General features: G+C 52.0%; 1 protein-coding gene across 1 annotated transcript; it reads right to left on the bottom strand.

The window, feature by feature from the left end:
- Positions 1-715: 715 nt before the first annotated feature.
- SLC25A48 (solute carrier family 25 member 48) lies at positions 716-15,559 on the bottom strand. The gene is made up of 8 exons (XM_067304690.1): positions 15,487-15,559; positions 14,199-14,242; positions 10,041-10,112; positions 9,142-9,394; positions 7,665-7,913; positions 6,277-6,410; positions 3,287-3,416; positions 716-2,726 (listed from the first exon to the last, which is right to left on the bottom strand). Exons 1-7 carry the CDS (start codon positions 15,533-15,535, stop codon positions 3,294-3,296), a joined length of 924 nt encoding a protein of 307 aa, XP_067160791.1. The 5' UTR covers positions 15,536-15,559; the 3' UTR covers positions 716-2,726; positions 3,287-3,293.
- Positions 15,560-17,212: the final 1,653 nt, after the last annotated feature.

Raw genomic sequence — 17,212 nt, 5'->3', positions numbered from 1 at the left:
GCCCGGCGTTGCTTTGCCTCACCGGTAGTTTCTCTACAGATGTTAGCCTCGTGAGCCACTCATCAGCTGGCTTGCTGAGGGTTGCGGTTGTGCCAGCCAGGGCATGCCTCCAGCACTTCCAGGGCAAGGAGGCAACAGGCAGGGCAGGACCACTCTGAAATTACCCTGGGTCACGTACTCTGGCCTCCGTGTCTGCCCCTGGGGCGCTCTGGCCCACCCATGATGAGGGCTCTTCAATCAGGAGGGAAATGTGGGCTCATTTGGCAAGTCCAAACCTGGACTTGGGGTTTGAATAGAGCAAGAGAGAAAGGTGTTTTCCTGACAGCTTGAGCAATCAATGCCAGTGTGCTTCACATGGACTATGTCCTCTCCCTGTCCTTGCTGTGGACGAGGATGCCATCATGTGGCCAAACCCTTTTACTCACTTTCCATTTTATTTTCATGTAGTTATATTAAAAGCTTCCTTCCCCTGCTCCCCCTTCAACACCAGTTGATGCATGGCTCTGTCTGAGAGCTCCTTCTAGCAGGCATCCATTACATCAGTTTTGCCTGAATGAGTCCTGGGGATCTATCTCGAAATTGGTTTCATTGTATGGGGAAAATCAGGAAAAATTATCATACAACTCTGACACGGGCTGTACACACGGGTGGGCACTGAAAACATAGAACCTAGGTGCAGGATAATTCAGATACACAGCTCATTGCAAACCTCATCATTTTAATTCATTCATAGTCCATTTTACATAAAGTAGTTAGATGGCTAAAGCAGTTTATTTGCACTGAAGAAGCAGTTTTCCCAAGTATTATCCCTGGAGTCATACGATATTACACACCTAGAGAACACACTTTATGTGTATGTATTAAAATAGGTGACATGGAAAGGATGACTTTTTAAATGTGGCCAGTGACAAATATTTGTGTGAAGGCTCATCAATTTTATACAAATCATTTGTCAAAAACAGTTCCTCTTGTTCTTGCTAAGCTCAAAGGCACTATGTGAACCTCCTACCCTACAAGTCCTGAGATGAAGCAACAGGGGCTTTGTTTCTACCACTCTTTAGGGCCTGTTTTGGGGGAAGCAGGTGTTAATTCAGGCCCCAATGAAGACTAATCCACACTGTTACAGGAGATCGAGGCACCCATTTCTGAATACTGCTCTAGACCCAAGTTTGCAGGCGCTGTTTGCTGGGACTTGGGGGTCTTCAAGTCTCTTGTCCCAAGTCACTGTTCCTCCATTCCTTGAGGGACAAGGATGTAGGAGTTCCTCTTTCCTTCTCCTCCTTTTATGGAGTAAAGCTGAATGGCTACTCCAGGTGTCTTCAGAAACCTTTATTGAGGGCATCTGCTAAAACTGCCATTGTTGGGCTTCTTCCCCAGAGCCTTCCTTCTCTGGAGGAAGATAGGGGGAACTGTGCATTTTCCACAAGACAGTGTTGTCCCAGATTGTTCCTCTGTGATGCACTTGCCTCAGCACAGGAGGCTGTTACCCACCGCCTCTCCTGCGAGTGCCACCAGAGCCACTAGTCCCAGCAGAGCTGGTTCTCCTGCTTTTGGCATCAGAAGCCCCATGCTTAGAAAATAAAGCATGGAGATTTTTAACAGCATAAACAGAAATAATCATGATGATGCAAGATCTTGAGAGTAAATGAAAGGCTGAGGTAGACCAAAAAGAGACCTGCTTCTGCCCCCACATCCTACGGGTAGGATTGCAACAAAGAGCTGCAGGTCTGAAGCTGGCCCATACATTTTACAGCATATAGTGTGGGATAAAATCCACATCCCTTAAAGAGGCTTCGTTTGGCAGTGGCCTCTTAAGGCTGCAAAGTGATGCCTGCAGGATTTGGCATTTGCCAAGATGGACTGTAAAATCAGAGAAATCAGATTGTCTAATGAGATCTAGCAAGTCACTGGAAGTCTACAGGCAAGTTAAGTAAGTTAATGGGCAGCTATCCATATGAAATACAGACTTGTTTGATTGTTTTCTGAGGAAGAAGGAGCAGCTTAGACTCCACTTTTAACATCCTCTTGTTTTCTCAATTTAGTCTACAGCTTGGATAACAAACTGTAGTTGTTGAAGCCCTCCACATCTTTTAATGTGCTAAATTGTGGCAAACCATATGGAGAATTTTGTGATGTAAAACAAAAGTATCCATTCATAAGGGTGGAGTCATCCATTTCTTGATCCTGAAACCAAGCTAGGATTTGGTAGGAATCCAGGACTTCCTACATGAAAAGCACCCATGCCCCCAGCATGCCTCCCCCTTTTCTTTCTAGAGCAGGAGATCCCTGTTTACAAAAAAAGTCAAACATTATATCCAATATTTTATAGAAGGCACTTCTTCAGTTGATGTCAGGTGGCTTGTTTTTAAATACATATCACCCTTCTGCGTAAAGAAAGTGAATTGTTCTATTGGCTCAATGGAAACAGCGTCATCGGTGAAAAAGCCCAATGCAGCCATAGTAATTATTAAGGTGCTTTTAGACAATCAAGAGAAAGATTTCAAAAGAAAATGTTCTTTGGATTTGGACTGTGCTGGTGCAGGTTTGGAGCTCTCCAGTGGCCAAGTCCATGGCAGAACAGAAAGCACAGTTCATGAGCTGAAGGTTTCTGTGGTGACGGGATTCTTAGGTCATATCCCATGCTGGTGACAGCAAGGCCCTCACCAATACCACACTGCTGATTTGGCCCAGGAAAGTAGCAGACTGGTCAGGTCTTCTTAGCTACACTTTTGAAATAAGAAAGAAGGAGATTTATAAAGCACCACAGAAAACAGCAAAGACTGCCAAGAATAATTTTGAGCATTTAACTTCTAAAAAAGTTTCTGTAATCAGATATTTTTAATGTTGCTCCTTTACACAATCCTAGGTTTATGAGGGAAAGAGTTGATAGCCAACGTTCTTTGAAAGGGCTTAATTTCGGGGCTTTGCAGATGGATCTACTAAGGAAAGGATAAGGTGCACAGACTTTAATGAGAATGATATTTCAAAAATTATGAAATGTTAGGGAATATTCTCCTTTCATATTTTCACTTCTGACTCACACTAATCAAGACAATCACAACAATCAATGAATGGAATGAAATTCCAGAAGATCTGGATTGAAACCTAGAATCTTGGCAGTTCTGCTATCTACACCAAATCCCATAGACCAAAATTTGGAACATGTTTGACACTAGAAGTTTAGGTACCCAGGCTTCAGGTTTCCCTCTGACTTTCAGAAGATCCATACAATTGCAGAGATTAATTTTCTAATTTTAATAATGCTAGAGGGTCTTTATGCGCTGACCTGGATGTTAAGGATTGGTCTCAGTTTGGTCTCTTTTCATTGCTTTGAGAGAAAGTTCATAGCCAAGAAACATGGCTGAACTCATTGGAAATCCTCGCACTGCATTGACCGTGATGCCCCTGAAAAAGACCTGTTGGGGATGGAAAAAGGTTAGAGTGTAGGAACATACTGGCTATTTTAAGAAGAAGAAAACATTGAACTAAATCATGGTGGAATTCTGAAGAACAAAATCGTGGCTTGCTCAAGAGATACTCTCTCACTGCTGATCTTTGGGGACGCGTGCACTAGAGAATGAAAAAGCAATGGCACTAGTTTGATATCCGTATGCTTCGTGTTCCCTATGGGCCACCCTCTAAACCTGTCAGCAAGAGCTAGAAGAGGCAGAGGGTAACAAACGGTAACATGCCACCGGTGGAGAACAGAAAACGAGAAATCTAAAACTTCTTCCTGTGCAGCCCTACCTGGTATCAGTCCCTCCACCCCTTTTCTTATGCAGGCGTGGCTCATGCTGACAAACCCCCGTTTACAACAAGAAGGCCATTGCTTTTGCGCAGCAACTGCTCCAACTTCTGGGGTTGGGTCTACAGGCGAGGAAGACACTTGGGAGCCAGAGAAGGAGCAGAAAAGCTATTACAATCAGGGATCAGCACCTGGTTCAAGCAGAATAAGCCACAGGGCGCTTCTTCAGCGACTTCTGCAGTCAGCGGCAAGAAGCGGGCTCTCATCAAAAGATATTCAGAGGTCAGATGCTCCATACTACCCTTGGAGGGGTCTGTTTCTCCTCACTGACCACAGGAGAGGGGCAGGAAGAATAACGCCAGCGTCTGGCTTAGCTCCCTGCAGCACCGACCCTCACGTATAAACACCATTGCACGGTATGTGCAAGGGTGCGCACAGGACCACCCCACGCAGGCACCCAGGAGAGCCTACTTACAAAACGATGGTCATGGGGGTTGTCTCTGCTGGCTCGTTTCTCACAAAATCACTCCGTTAACCAGCCAAGCTAATCACTGGGATCACTAATCTAAACACCAGAATTTCAGAATTGATGCGAACAGTAACATCAGCAAAACCAAACCCCCTCCAGGCCTTACAGAGGCAGAATTCCCACAGCTACCTTAAGAACGGATTGAAGATCTTGGCTCCAAGACAGGAAGCCTTTAGATTAAAGTGTCTAACCAGCCTTTCCCCTGAAATATTGAGCTTGCTAAACACCACCATATCTTGTATTCAGTGCACACAGGGCGTGCTGCTGATGTGTTAGAGAGAATCAAAGCGTGTTGCTTATGATGGAATTTGCAACATGAAGTTGGGATATTGTTTACTTGATTTACTAGGGGTGTGTTATTTTGCCTGAAGAGACAGAATTTTCTGGGAGGAGATTCAAGGTTTTCTGGTATCCATAAAGTAACATATGTCAAAGCCAACTTAAATAATAATGAAGATTTATGAAGAAAAGCCCAGAGGCACATATTTTTCTCATCAAAACGAACAACGAGCCACATTTACATTTTTTCTGTGTGCACACCAGACAATTATTTTCACCACTGAGAATGCTGCTCATATGTCCCCGAATATAAACAGCCAGACCTGGGTTTGCCATTTCTCAGCGACGCTCCATCAGTTCTGTGTCTCCCAACATGCAGAAAGATTTTTCCTTACGAGAGAAGGGCCTGGTCGCCTTATTCACCTATCCCTCAACCCTCCTGCAGGCCTTCCAGGTGCCAAGAACGGCAGCAGAAAAACTGCAAGCAGCTCCGACCCCAAGCAAGAGAACTACGTGCCTGAATTACTTGTTAATATTCAGGCAGAACAAGGAGGGTGGGGGGCGAGGATGAGGATGGAGAGAGAAGGGGAAAATGCACGGAAATGCCCTTTTCAACCACTTGAAGTCTTACGGTGAGACTGCACGCTAAACTGCACGTCCTCAGCAGGTAGCCTGCGTCGAGCCCGGGGCGCCCCGACCCTGCTCTGCCCACCCAAGGGCAGTCTTTAGGGTCGCTTGAGGAACATTTCTCCACGTGCCTGGGCTTCATACGAATGTGACTTTTCTTTCCACTCCGTGGCAAAAAAGGAACCAGACTGCAAGTTTCCGTGACAGCTGGCATAATATAATGGCATGTTGCCAAATATTAAAATCACTGACATGTGATTTTGCAGGTTATCTTTCCTTTTATAACTTGTTACTTTTCCCTCAGACTGTGAAAATTAGCACTTTTGAGCTAAGAGCCTACACAGTGTTTTGATGACACCTTAAATACCCATTTAATTCAACAGCGAAAGCCATAGTTCTCAGTCATCGTGCCTTTGCGGTGCCGTAAGGCTGCAATCCCTGCTTCTGCGCCGTTCACGTTTAACTGCGGCAAGTTTTGCAGGCAGATCAAACACCTTTTATTAGACCAATAGGTATGGCTGGGAAAAGCAGACACAGCCCTCCTTGGTGCTGGAAACCGAAGCAATTCTGATTTAAGAGCATTTCCCAGCTACTCTGCTTTGGTGTGAAATGCTGATAGGCCGTGCAAGCCGCAGCTCAGCTCCACCAAAGCACAGTCCACGGCGACCAAACACTCCTTGGGTGCAACTGCCGTCCCCTGAAACCACTTCGCATTGACTTTGGTGCGGCCAGGCCTTTTACCTCTGCATTTTATAGAAACAGTCACAGAGGCAAGACTTTTCACCGCTAATTTATGCTGACTCAGATTATATCCACCGTTAAGCACACTGACATAAAGTGTTGCTTTAAGTTAATAACACCAGCAGACTATGACCCCAGGTCATTCACTTCTTCATTTCTGTAGGCACCTTATCACTCTCACTGTAGTGATTTAGAAGGAATCGGCACTGTAGTTAGCCACTGTCATTATTCTAATTTAGAAGTAACTGGCTTTAGTCATCGCTCATCTGCCTGCAGTTGGGTTTGTAACAGCCACTGTGTTTCCCAATCCGAAATTAAAGTCTACTACCCAGATTTTACTTCAAATACCACTTACTTTTAAGCCCTCGCTCTGGTAGCTCTGCAAGATACAGTCAAGGATCCCTTTGTACTTGTTGACATAGACTCCGTCTGCCTGAAGCCGACTTTTCACGACATCCATCGGAGTAGCAGTCCCCCAGGAGATCGCTCCTAGAAAAAGGCAGGCGAGAATTCCCTCCTTATCCTGACACAGATCCTCGGGCTTTGATCCTGCCTGGAGGTATCTCAATAACTTCCTCTCTATATTTTCTTGGCTGCAGCCCAGTGAACTCAGAAATTCACCTCTCACCTATCACATCCTACCAATGGGATTTTTCTTATCAGGGCATTCACCCTGCTCAGACACAGAAAGGTATCTCTGGGAGCAAAGCTCGCTACTTCTGGAAGAAGCACTGAGACTTTTGAGGTTACACCAAAGCAAATCGCAGGCAGCCCAGAGGTGCTCCTCGAGTGGAAACACTGCTGTCGCAGGGCTTCTGGGGAGGACGGAAACACAGCGGGAAGAGCTCAAACCGCCGCTTGGGGCAACTTCCAAAGAACTGGAAATCCTGGAATAATATTGCTGAAAAGCAAATTTTGAGCTGAGATTGCAAAAGAGAAGCTCCTGCATCTCACACAACCAGGATTAGGCTCAGCTCAGCTGATCCACGTTGTCATTCCTATATGGAAGCTAGTTGCATTGGTTAGCCTGCAGCTGGATGGGGCACCTTGCCTATCTGGAAAGGCAGCAGTGCTTCTCATCCACCCGAGACCTCTTACTTAACATCAATCTTGGGCACGTGCAGCAAATATTGTCTTTTGTTGTTCCCTCTTCCCCAGGCACGTCACGTTGTTTCCATCCGGAGAGCTTTACGGGCTTGTGAAACGTCCCTGCACGTGGCTGCAACGCACGGCAGAGCCGGCCTGACGAGCGCTTGCTTAGACCCATGTCAGTGTTGGGACACGCTAGCGAAGCCGCTCGCGTGAGCCAAGGCTCCGTTTACTTGCAGGAGAATTACAGCGTTTTGTAATCGCTACGTGAGCCAAGTAATGGCGTGCATTTGGGATCCCGCGATTGAGAAAAGGCAAATAAATGGGCAGCGAGCGCAAGGATGAGTTTATACACTTAAGTGTGTGCGCTGGGGAAATCTGGTTGGCAGGTGTCAACAGAAAAAGCAGCTTGGAGCCTCCGACACGGAAGGAAGATGAGCAGTATCGGACCCTGTCGAGGCACGGCTTCTCCTGCTAGGAGGCACGTCCTCCTGGGGCCCCGTTAGCAGCTTAAAGCGTTGTTCTGGGGCATATTGGCTGCCACGTATCGCTTACAACACAACGCAGAGACTGCCGCGAAATTGCCCTGCTAAAATTCCTATTGCTGTTTCGCCATCATTTTGTGGGGAGGGGGGGGAAAAAAAGTGAGCTTGCCTGCTACACCGCCTGCTAGCCACACAGAAGAGGGATTCGGGGAAATGCATCCGTCCGGGGTAGTCCATCCACAGAAAAACGCGTAAGGGATGAAATACAGGCAATATCCAGGCACATCTCTCAGAAGCATCGCTCCCGCGCCTCGGTATATTCCTGCGATCCCTTCTTTCTGCAAGACTGTCCTGAAACAGTGAATTGGGCCTCTGTATACAGGAAAGCCAGGAACTGTGGGCTTTAATTTAACATTTGCTGGGAGGAAAAAAAAAAAAAAAGAGAGAGAGAGAGATACAACTGTTATAACAACTGTTTAAACTACAGAATTCCTTTAAAAAACAAATAAACAAACAACCCGCCACAGAACAGACAGAAATCTCTGCCATCCTGTTTCTTTTACTGCAATCAACAGCCCGCGTGGGGGAAAAAAGGGGTTTAGAAGTACGTAAGGGGACTTTGTCCCACTTTTAGAAGCAGCTTAGACACCTCAGGACAGATTTTCCAAGACACGTCTCAGGCCTGCAGACAGGCGCGTGCCCAGCGCGGTTGCCAAAGCAGCTTACGGGCCCGGTTCCCATGGGCTTAACTTCACCCGGAGCCAAGCTGCCTCCCTGACGGCACCTCGACACCTTTTGGAGTCTGACCCGTCAGCCGTAGAAGACGGCGTTGCTCGGAGGCTCGTAAAAACGGACCTAGCACCATTTTATCAAAGCAATACCTAAACGTTAACATTTCGCGTATCGCCCCTGGTTAAATACCGCAACCGCGATAACAGGAGGGACCACGGCCCCTCTGTGCTGTGCTTTTCCTATACGTGTCGCAGGATCTGGAAAACCAGCTCGGGCACGGAGAGTAACGCTGCCGCGTGCTGTGGGTCGCGCTGCTGCTTAATCCCGGGCGCCGGAGGTTTCGCAGGAGACAACGCAGCTCCGAAGGGCGGCCGCAGCCTCCGACGGCCCGCGAGAGGGCTGCGGGGGAGCCGCAAGCGTCCGCCCCGCCGCCAAAGCGGGAAGAGGAGGGAGAAGCTCATCCTATTCCTTCCCTTGATGGGCGGCAGGTTTGGCGGGAGTCTCCGAGGTTCTCCGCCCGGGAAGCCGAGGGGGAAGGAATTCCTCAGAGACGCTTCCGCCCGCAGCACTGCGATACCGTGCAAGCGACCTCTCTCGTAGCCGCCGCGCAGGGCCCGACCCCGGCTCCAAGCGCAAATCCCAGCCTGCCGGACGGGCCCGGCGTCGCGCGGCCCCGGCCCCCGCCGGCCCCCATTGCAGCCCTCGCCAAAACCAGCGAAAAAATCGCAGCAGCGCCGCAGCCGGGGGTCACCCAAACCTGAGAAGAAACCCGCCGCCGAGCTCGGCAGGGCCCGGACCCGTCCGCGCGCAGGAGGAGACGGTTCACGTCCTCTTCGCACCACCGCCAAGGCGCAGGACCGCAAGAGAAGGGGGGGGGGGGGGGGAAAGAAAGACCGACCCTCGCGCCCTCCTACCTTGGAGCAACGGCTGTGTTTGCATTTGTAGCCTTATCTTGATCAGGTCCACAGGAGTGCCGATGCCGACGGAGACGAAGCCCGCCACGGCGCTGGCCAGGGCCATGTCGGCGAGCGCGGGCGCCCGGCCGGCGTCGCCGTGGCGCAGCTGGCTCAGCAGCCGCTGCGTGTTGCTGAAGACGCCGAACACCACGGAGCTGTAGACGGCGATGCTGGCCAGCGGGAAGGCCATGCCCTTGAAGAAGCCGGCCACCTGGCAGCGGAGCGGAGCAAGGCTTAGAGGAGGTGATCGGGGAGGAAAACGCCTTTTTTTTTTTTTTTCTTTTCCCATTCATTTTCATTTCCGCCTTCACCCGCTTCCCCCAGGAACTAGGAACTGGCTTTTATGCGAGACGAGCTATGGAGCGCTGGGTCTTTCCCTTGTCCCCGTTTTCACGTTTCGATTACTCTGATCCCCTCCCCGGGGCTAACTGGCTGCGAGCTCCAGTGTCCCAGCGAGAGCCGCGGGAACGCTGCCTGCGGAGCAGAGGGGAGCAGCGCGGAGCGACGCAGCACCCGGCTCGTCCGTCACGCCAGCAACGCGACTCCGAGCGGCGGATGCTTCTTGCAGCCAGCCCTTTGCGCGTGCTGAGCAAACGACAATTAAGTCATACTGTTATGGACTCGTAAAGATGATGCAGAATACAGGAACTTTGCCAGAGCACCAGAAAATATCTAAGAGGCCCTCTCCCGGAATCACCCAAGCCAGCAAGGTGCCTCCAGGGAAGAGCCCGGCCAGCCTGCACCAACTGCACTGCTCTTTGTGCAGCTCCCGCTGCCAGCGCTGATTCGGTATAATTTCCGTGTGTATTTATTTCTCCTTTTTCACCAGCATATTTTAAGTAAAACAAAGTACTTACAGATTCATTTCTGTACACAGTGAGAACACAGTTCAGTGTATTTCCATATCCTTGTCCAGCCTGCAAACGAGTCTGTAAAATACATTGATGAAAGGCGATTAAAATCACATGCTTCCAGCCCAGGGAAAGCTCATGCTATGTAAACAACGTGTACTTTGCTTTGACAGTGAATCCTTGCTCAGTCGTGAAGAAAACAGAGCAATAAATTAAAACATATATGTGTCCGCCCCACTCGAACTTTGCCAGAAGCTGGGCGAAGCAGAGCCTCGGGAGTCCGAAGCCTCCGGCAACATCTGGACTCCACAGCTGGCCAACGGGAGCGAACACCGACACGGCGCCCTGGCCCCGCACAGCCCTCTCCGTGCGCTGCCTATATGGAGCACAGAGTCTCGGTTCAGTTAGTCGGAGGATGTGAAAAATCAGGCACGGTAACAGGGATAAAATTCAGGGGGGAAAAAAAAAATCTCTTCTGATCCTGGCGGGATTTTAAGGGATATAAATACCCAGCGGAGCCAAAACGTTCAGGCTACATCTCAGCAATATTCCACTCCTCGCTCGAAACATTTCAACAGTTTCAAACAAAGGAAATTTCCTTCTGGAACGCAGTGTTTATCCGCCTCCTAAAAATACCTAGGGCAGCTGTAAGAAACGGCCTGTAAATCGTGACAACGCCTGTATCATTCCACACACCTTCCCCTTCTCGCGCGCACGTACATATATCAGCTGTCGTTCAGGCTGCTTACAAGCTTGCAAAATTAAAAAAAAAAAGAAAAAAAAAAATCCTGAAAAGTAACTGAGGGGTTGGCGGGACGGCGAGGGGCGAGGGGCTCCGGGCCCTGCTCCGCGGCCGGCAGCGGGACAGGTCCCCCATTCCCGCACCCTCTTCTCCACTTATCGCCTTTGCGCCAGCTCTTGCTTCTTCCACCGCTCCCGAGAAAACGGGGACGGAGCAGCCTGGGCCACCCTGCCTTGTCCTCAGAGGAGACAAGCTCAACGTGGCTTGACCAGTTTATTAATCTTTGGGTGCTGCGGCCAGAGCTGGGTTTTTTAAGGAAGCGCCTAGCGCGCGCACGTTTTCCAGGCGCCGGCCACGGCTCAAACCCCGCAGCCAGAGCCCACCGCACCAGCGCTGCCCTTGGCCAACGAGCGCCTGCACCCCGGCACCTCCTTTCTCGCTATCCAGCCCCTGGATTCGGAAAGCTGCTTTTTTTGCCCTGGATTCGGAAAGCTGCTTTTTTTTGCCCTGGATTCGGAAAGCTGCTTCTGCAGCCTCCTGCCGTTTTCTCGCCAGCCGGGGAATTCCCCGGGGCTGCGGCGCCCGGCTCTGCCCTCGCTCCCGGCTTCATTTGCACCCCTAGCACGGACGGCTCCCTCTCGCCTCCGCCGGGCTTGTTTTTTTTTCTTTTACACAGTAACCAGGTACTTAGAGTCCAAGTTAATGTGGTTTTGGAGTAACCAGAGGCAGCCGAGTAGCCTCCCGGACTGCTCCTCGCAGGCTTGCTCTTTAGCCAAGCCCTTGGTGTTAACACGCAGAGCTCAATTCCCTGCTTGCGGTACTATCAAAGCCAGCTGACACCAGTAGGTATTTCCATCAAGAAAATTCTCTTTTTTTATATATACATATGTATATATGAATGCAATAATTTTCCTGATGGAAATATATATATATATATATTTTATATATATACACATATATATCATTAATTGAAATACATATATATATATTTCAACTAGTGCAATAGGGCTGCCAGGCTGCCGTGACTGCTGTCCCCGCCAGCCAAGGTGACAACCTGTCTCTGGGTACCTCGGCCCCCCTGCAAAGCCAGGGGCCTCCATTTCCACCAGCTGCTCTTTACAGGGAGGGTGCGGAGGCGCCGCTGCAGCGCGGAGCTGGGACAGGGCATAAGGAGACTTGTTTCTAGGAGAGAAGGAAAAAAAGCGACTCGCCTGCTAGGGAAGGCCAAGGCGCTCGCCCCGCTGCCTCAGTTTCCCTGCAAAAGAGGCACCGATACTGCTCCTGGGTAACCCGGAGCAGCCTGCCTTTCAGAGGAGGCATTTCCCACGCTTTGGTGTTACCTTCCGTGTTTGCTGGAAGAACTGGAAGGATTGGGACAGTCCACGCGGCTCCTCAGCCAGCAGAAAAGGGTGAAAAGCAACGGAGGTGAGCAAATACCCAGCACGGCTGCCCCTGAGCTCCACCAGATCCAAACAGGTCCCCGCGAGCATCCCCTCAGTCGGTCCTTCCTGGGGGTCGCAGCACCCTGAACTTCAGTGCTTGCCCCAAACGCGGGTTCCCGCTCCCAGCACGAGGAGGCCTGAAGGCAGGTTCGGGAGAGGCCACGACGGGCGCCCGCGCTCGACGCCCCACGCAACCCTCCCCGGGCAGCGGGGCCACAGCTCGCGGGCCTTTCTCCGAGGCAGATTTCACAAGCGCCTTTGCCTTTCGTCTTGGCTTTCACATGGAAGCTGGGAAAAGCAGCGACGCCCAGACACTGCACCAAGCGCTGGGAAAATGAATGCAACGTGGAGGATGAAAAGTGAGTAAACGGAAAAGTATTCAGAGTTTTGCAAGGCCGTGGAAAAGCTGCCGCTTGGATTTCGTGGAAATTGCAACGTTGGGAAAGAACTTGCTGAAGGAAGAGATTTGGGTGATGGGAACCGTAGAGCTGATGACACGACGTCCTCCAACTCACCTTTCATTCGGTCCTGCTTCCTTCTCCAGTTGGCAAACCCTCGTCCCCTGGATGCTACCAAGACTGTTTAGTATTTGTAAACAGTTGCCTGCTCGCCTTTCTACTTCCCTTCCCCTAAATTTGGAAAGATAACAAATCTGCCTACTTGATATTCCCAGGCAATGCCCAGAACCAAGCGCAGCAGAGGGGTCAGGCTGACACTCGTCTTTATGAGCGCTGAAAGATGGGCTCCTGGTTTCCTGGCGTCCAGAACCTCGGTGATTCCCAGAGGATCCTGCATCAGCTTTTGCCAGACTCCCACAAGCCTGACAATGAAGCCACCGGTTGACTCAAAGCGGGTCCTAGGCAACGCGGGATGCACCCAGCTGGGGCAGTCCGTGCCCTGTCCCTGCACCGCTGGCTGCTGCCACTGCTTGTGCCCGGCCCCAACGCAGGCGTTGCAGCAACCTTTCCCCGTCACCAGCGAGAAAGGACCTTAGGTACCCGGAGCAGCCACGCGTCTAAGTAAGTTTGACCTGCTCCCCCCAAATAGAAGCCACCGACAACAAATTGAGAGTTTTCACACGCTCTGGTGGGTTTTTGAATGGTATTTTAGCACCCTCGTCGCTCCCTGGGCTGTTTGCCTCGGCAGCCGTGCAGAAAGCAGCCAAAGAACGTTATCTGCGTGTAGATCGATCGCACCCTCTCCCACCCCATGATATGACGATCGACTCTTGGGTCTACCACACCTGGCGGCCCAGCCTGGGGCCAGCAGCCAGGCTTGACCTCTAGGTCAGAGTCCATGGGCACAGGAGGGCACCCCGGAGCCATGGAAGGTGGCCAGAGATGTATATCACACCCTGCAGAAGGGGAAAGGAAGAAGAGGAGGATCTTCCTCTGTATCTCTGCATCAGTAGAGACCGTCAGCTCAGTTGGGTCCAGATGTGTTAATGTCTACGTTTGGAGCCTGCTGGCAAAAATCTTCTATCTGTAAATCCTTCCTTCTGAGACACATTTCTCTTGCAGACATAGTAAATATTGCCTCTCACAGCCCTGGGATAACAATTCCTGCACTCTGCCCTTACAGCATTGCCAACATAAGGAAAACACTTAGAAATACGCCTGCAGCAAAAACAAATAGTTCCCCCCTGTGCCCTTTGAATACTGGCCTGTGGCAAAGTTCAGTACGATTCTGGCAGGACTTTTCAGTAAATTGAACATTACGCGAGGGCCGGTTTTAATTTTCAGCATTAATCCTCACCAGAGGAGCTCATACAGATCAGCCCGTCCTGTTAGTTCCCGCTTTGCCATCAGCATCGGAGAGAAAGACAGAGCGCGGGCTGCAAAAACGTTTCTAGCCAGGCTAAATCCCCCCTGGCGATAGCAGGGACCGCGAAGCTCGTTTGCGGCAGCACCCGGCGAGAGGCAACTCCCCCGCCCGCGCGGTTCTGAGCGGCGCCTGGAAGCAGGGCGCGAAGCGTTTTACCTTGACCGTGTCCAGGGGGTGGCCCACGACGACGCTCGCCGCTCCTGCGGGGGGGGGGAAAGCGCAGCGTTACACAAAACGCCGAAGCGGCTTTTGCGCCGGGACGAGACGTAACGGGTTTACGGGGCAGAAGGAGAGCTTGCCGTAGGAACCGCCGCGCCGGGCCAGACCAAAGCGACACCCGGTTCCAAGGCCTTTCTCTGGCAACAGGCAAATTTAGGGAGAAAACACGCCGCGCTGCTTCTCCCCACTTCTGCCCTGGGCTCTGCCAACTCTTCACACCAGAGGCATCCCAGCTAGCAGAGGGGGTGTTATGTATTTCTTGCCCGTGAGCGACTCCCACTTCCCCCGAGCTCATGTAAACTCATGCCAACTTTTAGCCTCCCAGGTGGTGAGATTGGGGTTAGACACAGGACCGGTGGAAACTGCTGCTGGCTGTTTGCTCGCCGGGACCTGCCGTCCCACTCCCAAGGCAGAGCGGAGGGTGGACGGGGCAATCGCACCCCGCGCAGCAAGTCGCAAAAGTCAAAAAAATCGGCTCCTTGCATAATCTTTTGGCAGAGGTTCTGGGTTTTTTAGACTACGTGAGCATATCAACCTTGCCTGGACGGGTCAGGGTCTGTAAGCCGCCTCACACCTGCGTGCCGATTCCCGGCTTGGCGGGCGCATCGACACCCTGCATACAGCCGCCCCGCTAGCACGGTCCATAATTTCCCATCTCTGCCCCACCACTCCTCCCTGTCCACACATCCCGTCCCAGCACCGGCTGCATTTTAGCGCTTTAGCAGCCGTTAAACACGACGGGAACTTTAAATCCTGTCGGCATAAGATATACCACATCACTCTTTGCATTTTTTTTCCTTCCCCTCGATACTAATGCTACCTCTTCTCCCGGTGCTGGCGAGGAGGCCGCTCGCTCGCTGGGGACCGCGGGGGCCCAACGCGAGCCCGCCGCAGGGCCCGGCTCCGTGCGGCATCGCCGGCAGCTCCCGGGTGAAGCGGGAGCCCGCGGAGCAGGTGCTGCGGGAAGGCGCAACGCAGCGGCCTCGCACCTGCTCGCGCAGCGGGGAGCAAAGCGGAGCGACGTAACGGGGAGATGCCGCCACCGCTGCTTAAACTCCAACCCGCGAGCGGCATTAAACTCCGCTTAACGCAAAGCGAGCGAGCGCCCGCCCGGCGCTCCGAGGCGCAGCCCGCCGGTGCCACGTCGCAATTCCGCTCCCCCGCGCTCCCCTCCTTCCACCTCGCCCCCCCCGACCCCCCCGGGCCCCCCCCAAGCGCTACTCACCGCCGACCCAGCCGGCCACGAAGTCCTGGAGCTGCACGCTGCTGCCCATGCCGGCGCGGCGCAGAGCGGCGCAGCGCAGCGCAGCGCGCAGGTGCCCGGGGAGGGGAAGCCCGGGGGGGGGGGGGGGAGGCCCGGGGGGGGGGGTCCGGGGTCCCGGCCCCAGCGCCCTCCCCGCCGCCCGGCCCCAGCGCCGGGCTCAAAGTGTCTCCAAACCGCGGTGACATCACGCACCGGCGCTTAAAGGCGCAGCGCGGCGCCGCACAGGCACGTCGCACCGCCCCGGGGGGGGGGGGGGTTGTTCCCGGGAAGGGGGGGGGTTCCCGGGAAGGGACCGGGGGCCGGGGGAGGGCAGGCCGGCGAGCACGGGCATCCGCGCAAGCAGCAATTCTCAGTCGTTGAGCCTGGAAAAGGCCCCTTTTGCAAAATAACTATTCGAACTGAAATTATCAAAATCTTTAAGGAGCAGCATCTCAGATGCTGGGTTTGCTCACGCAGCTTTTAGCACTGTTCATTACTCAGTCCGGTCACACGGGAATAAGAGATTTGCAATCAGCAGCGGGGGCCTGGATGAACGGGGGTGACTTCTCGGCCGGGGCTGAGCCTGCCTCGGGCTGCAGGTGAGCAGCCGAGCAAATATTTCCGCTGGGCCCGATGCTGCAATCCCTCACCCCAGCCACTCTCTGATAAGGCTCCTATTTACTCTGGAGCTATTCGCATGGAGGAACTGGGAAAGCAGAGTCTCCTCTGACTAGGCAATGGGTAACAGGATTTGCTTTGTGAAAGGAAAAGTCAGGATTTATGGGGTTATAAACTCTCGAAGTTGTAAATCCAGAGATAAAGGGTTTCTTGCACAGCGTCACCCTGCTGAAGGAGAGCGCTGCTTGCGTTGCTGAAATCACACTGCCTCATCATTTCAGGAGATAGCAGCAGTTTATGCATTTTGGCAGACAGCGAATCAATATTCCCCATTCCCCTTCTCCATAACATTCATGATTTTCTTACGCCTCTGTCACCTGCTCCCCCCCAGCCCTCACTTTCTCGGAATCGGGAGTGCAGCTCTGTTTAGTTTCTCTTTTTATGCAACTTGCTCCTTTTCACCTCCCTCGGTAATTTTTTCTTTTTAACTCTTTGAACCGGCGGGGCAGAACCACAAGCGAGAGGAATGCACCAGGCCCTCAGAAATGTTGTTTTGATCTCAAACCCTTTTCTAGCAATTCCTAACATGCCTTTCCGATCACCATCGAAGTCCGAGCTCTCTTTCCTGAACGGTAAACACCTAATCACTGGCCCTGCCTGGCCATTTTGCCTCCTGTGTGATGCAGTATTTCAGTAGAATTTAATGTTGGATGCCCGAGTAGCATCCAGCCACTCGATAGCACAAGTCGTCTGCGTCGTCTTAACCAGGTCTCCGAAATCCTCGTGCTCGCCCGTTCCTGGGGCATGGCTTGGCTCTGCAAGAGCTGCGCTGGCCTCTCCCCGCGGGACTTAATGCATCTGTCTCGTCATTCGGCTGTTTACCAGGGTTCAAAACACGTTTTGGCCTGTGGAGGTCAGATTTCTGTAGATAGTAGTTCCTTGGATCAGTTTTGGATGCTTTCTGAAAAGATCGGCATCGTATTTGCCACATCACCTTCCTGGAGTACCAGATCGCTTGTCGAAATGTATTTTGTCTAAGTACAAAATACTGTGCTAACTAGGGAAAATGTTGATATTTTATAAGCAAGAA

This window comes from Apteryx mantelli, chromosome 14 (assembly GCF_036417845.1).
Source record: "Apteryx mantelli isolate bAptMan1 chromosome 14, bAptMan1.hap1, whole genome shotgun sequence".
Lineage (NCBI taxonomy): Eukaryota > Metazoa > Chordata > Aves > Apterygiformes > Apterygidae > Apteryx > Apteryx mantelli.
The sequence above is the reverse complement of the archived record's forward strand: the minus strand, read 5'-3'. Positions and strand labels throughout refer to the sequence as shown.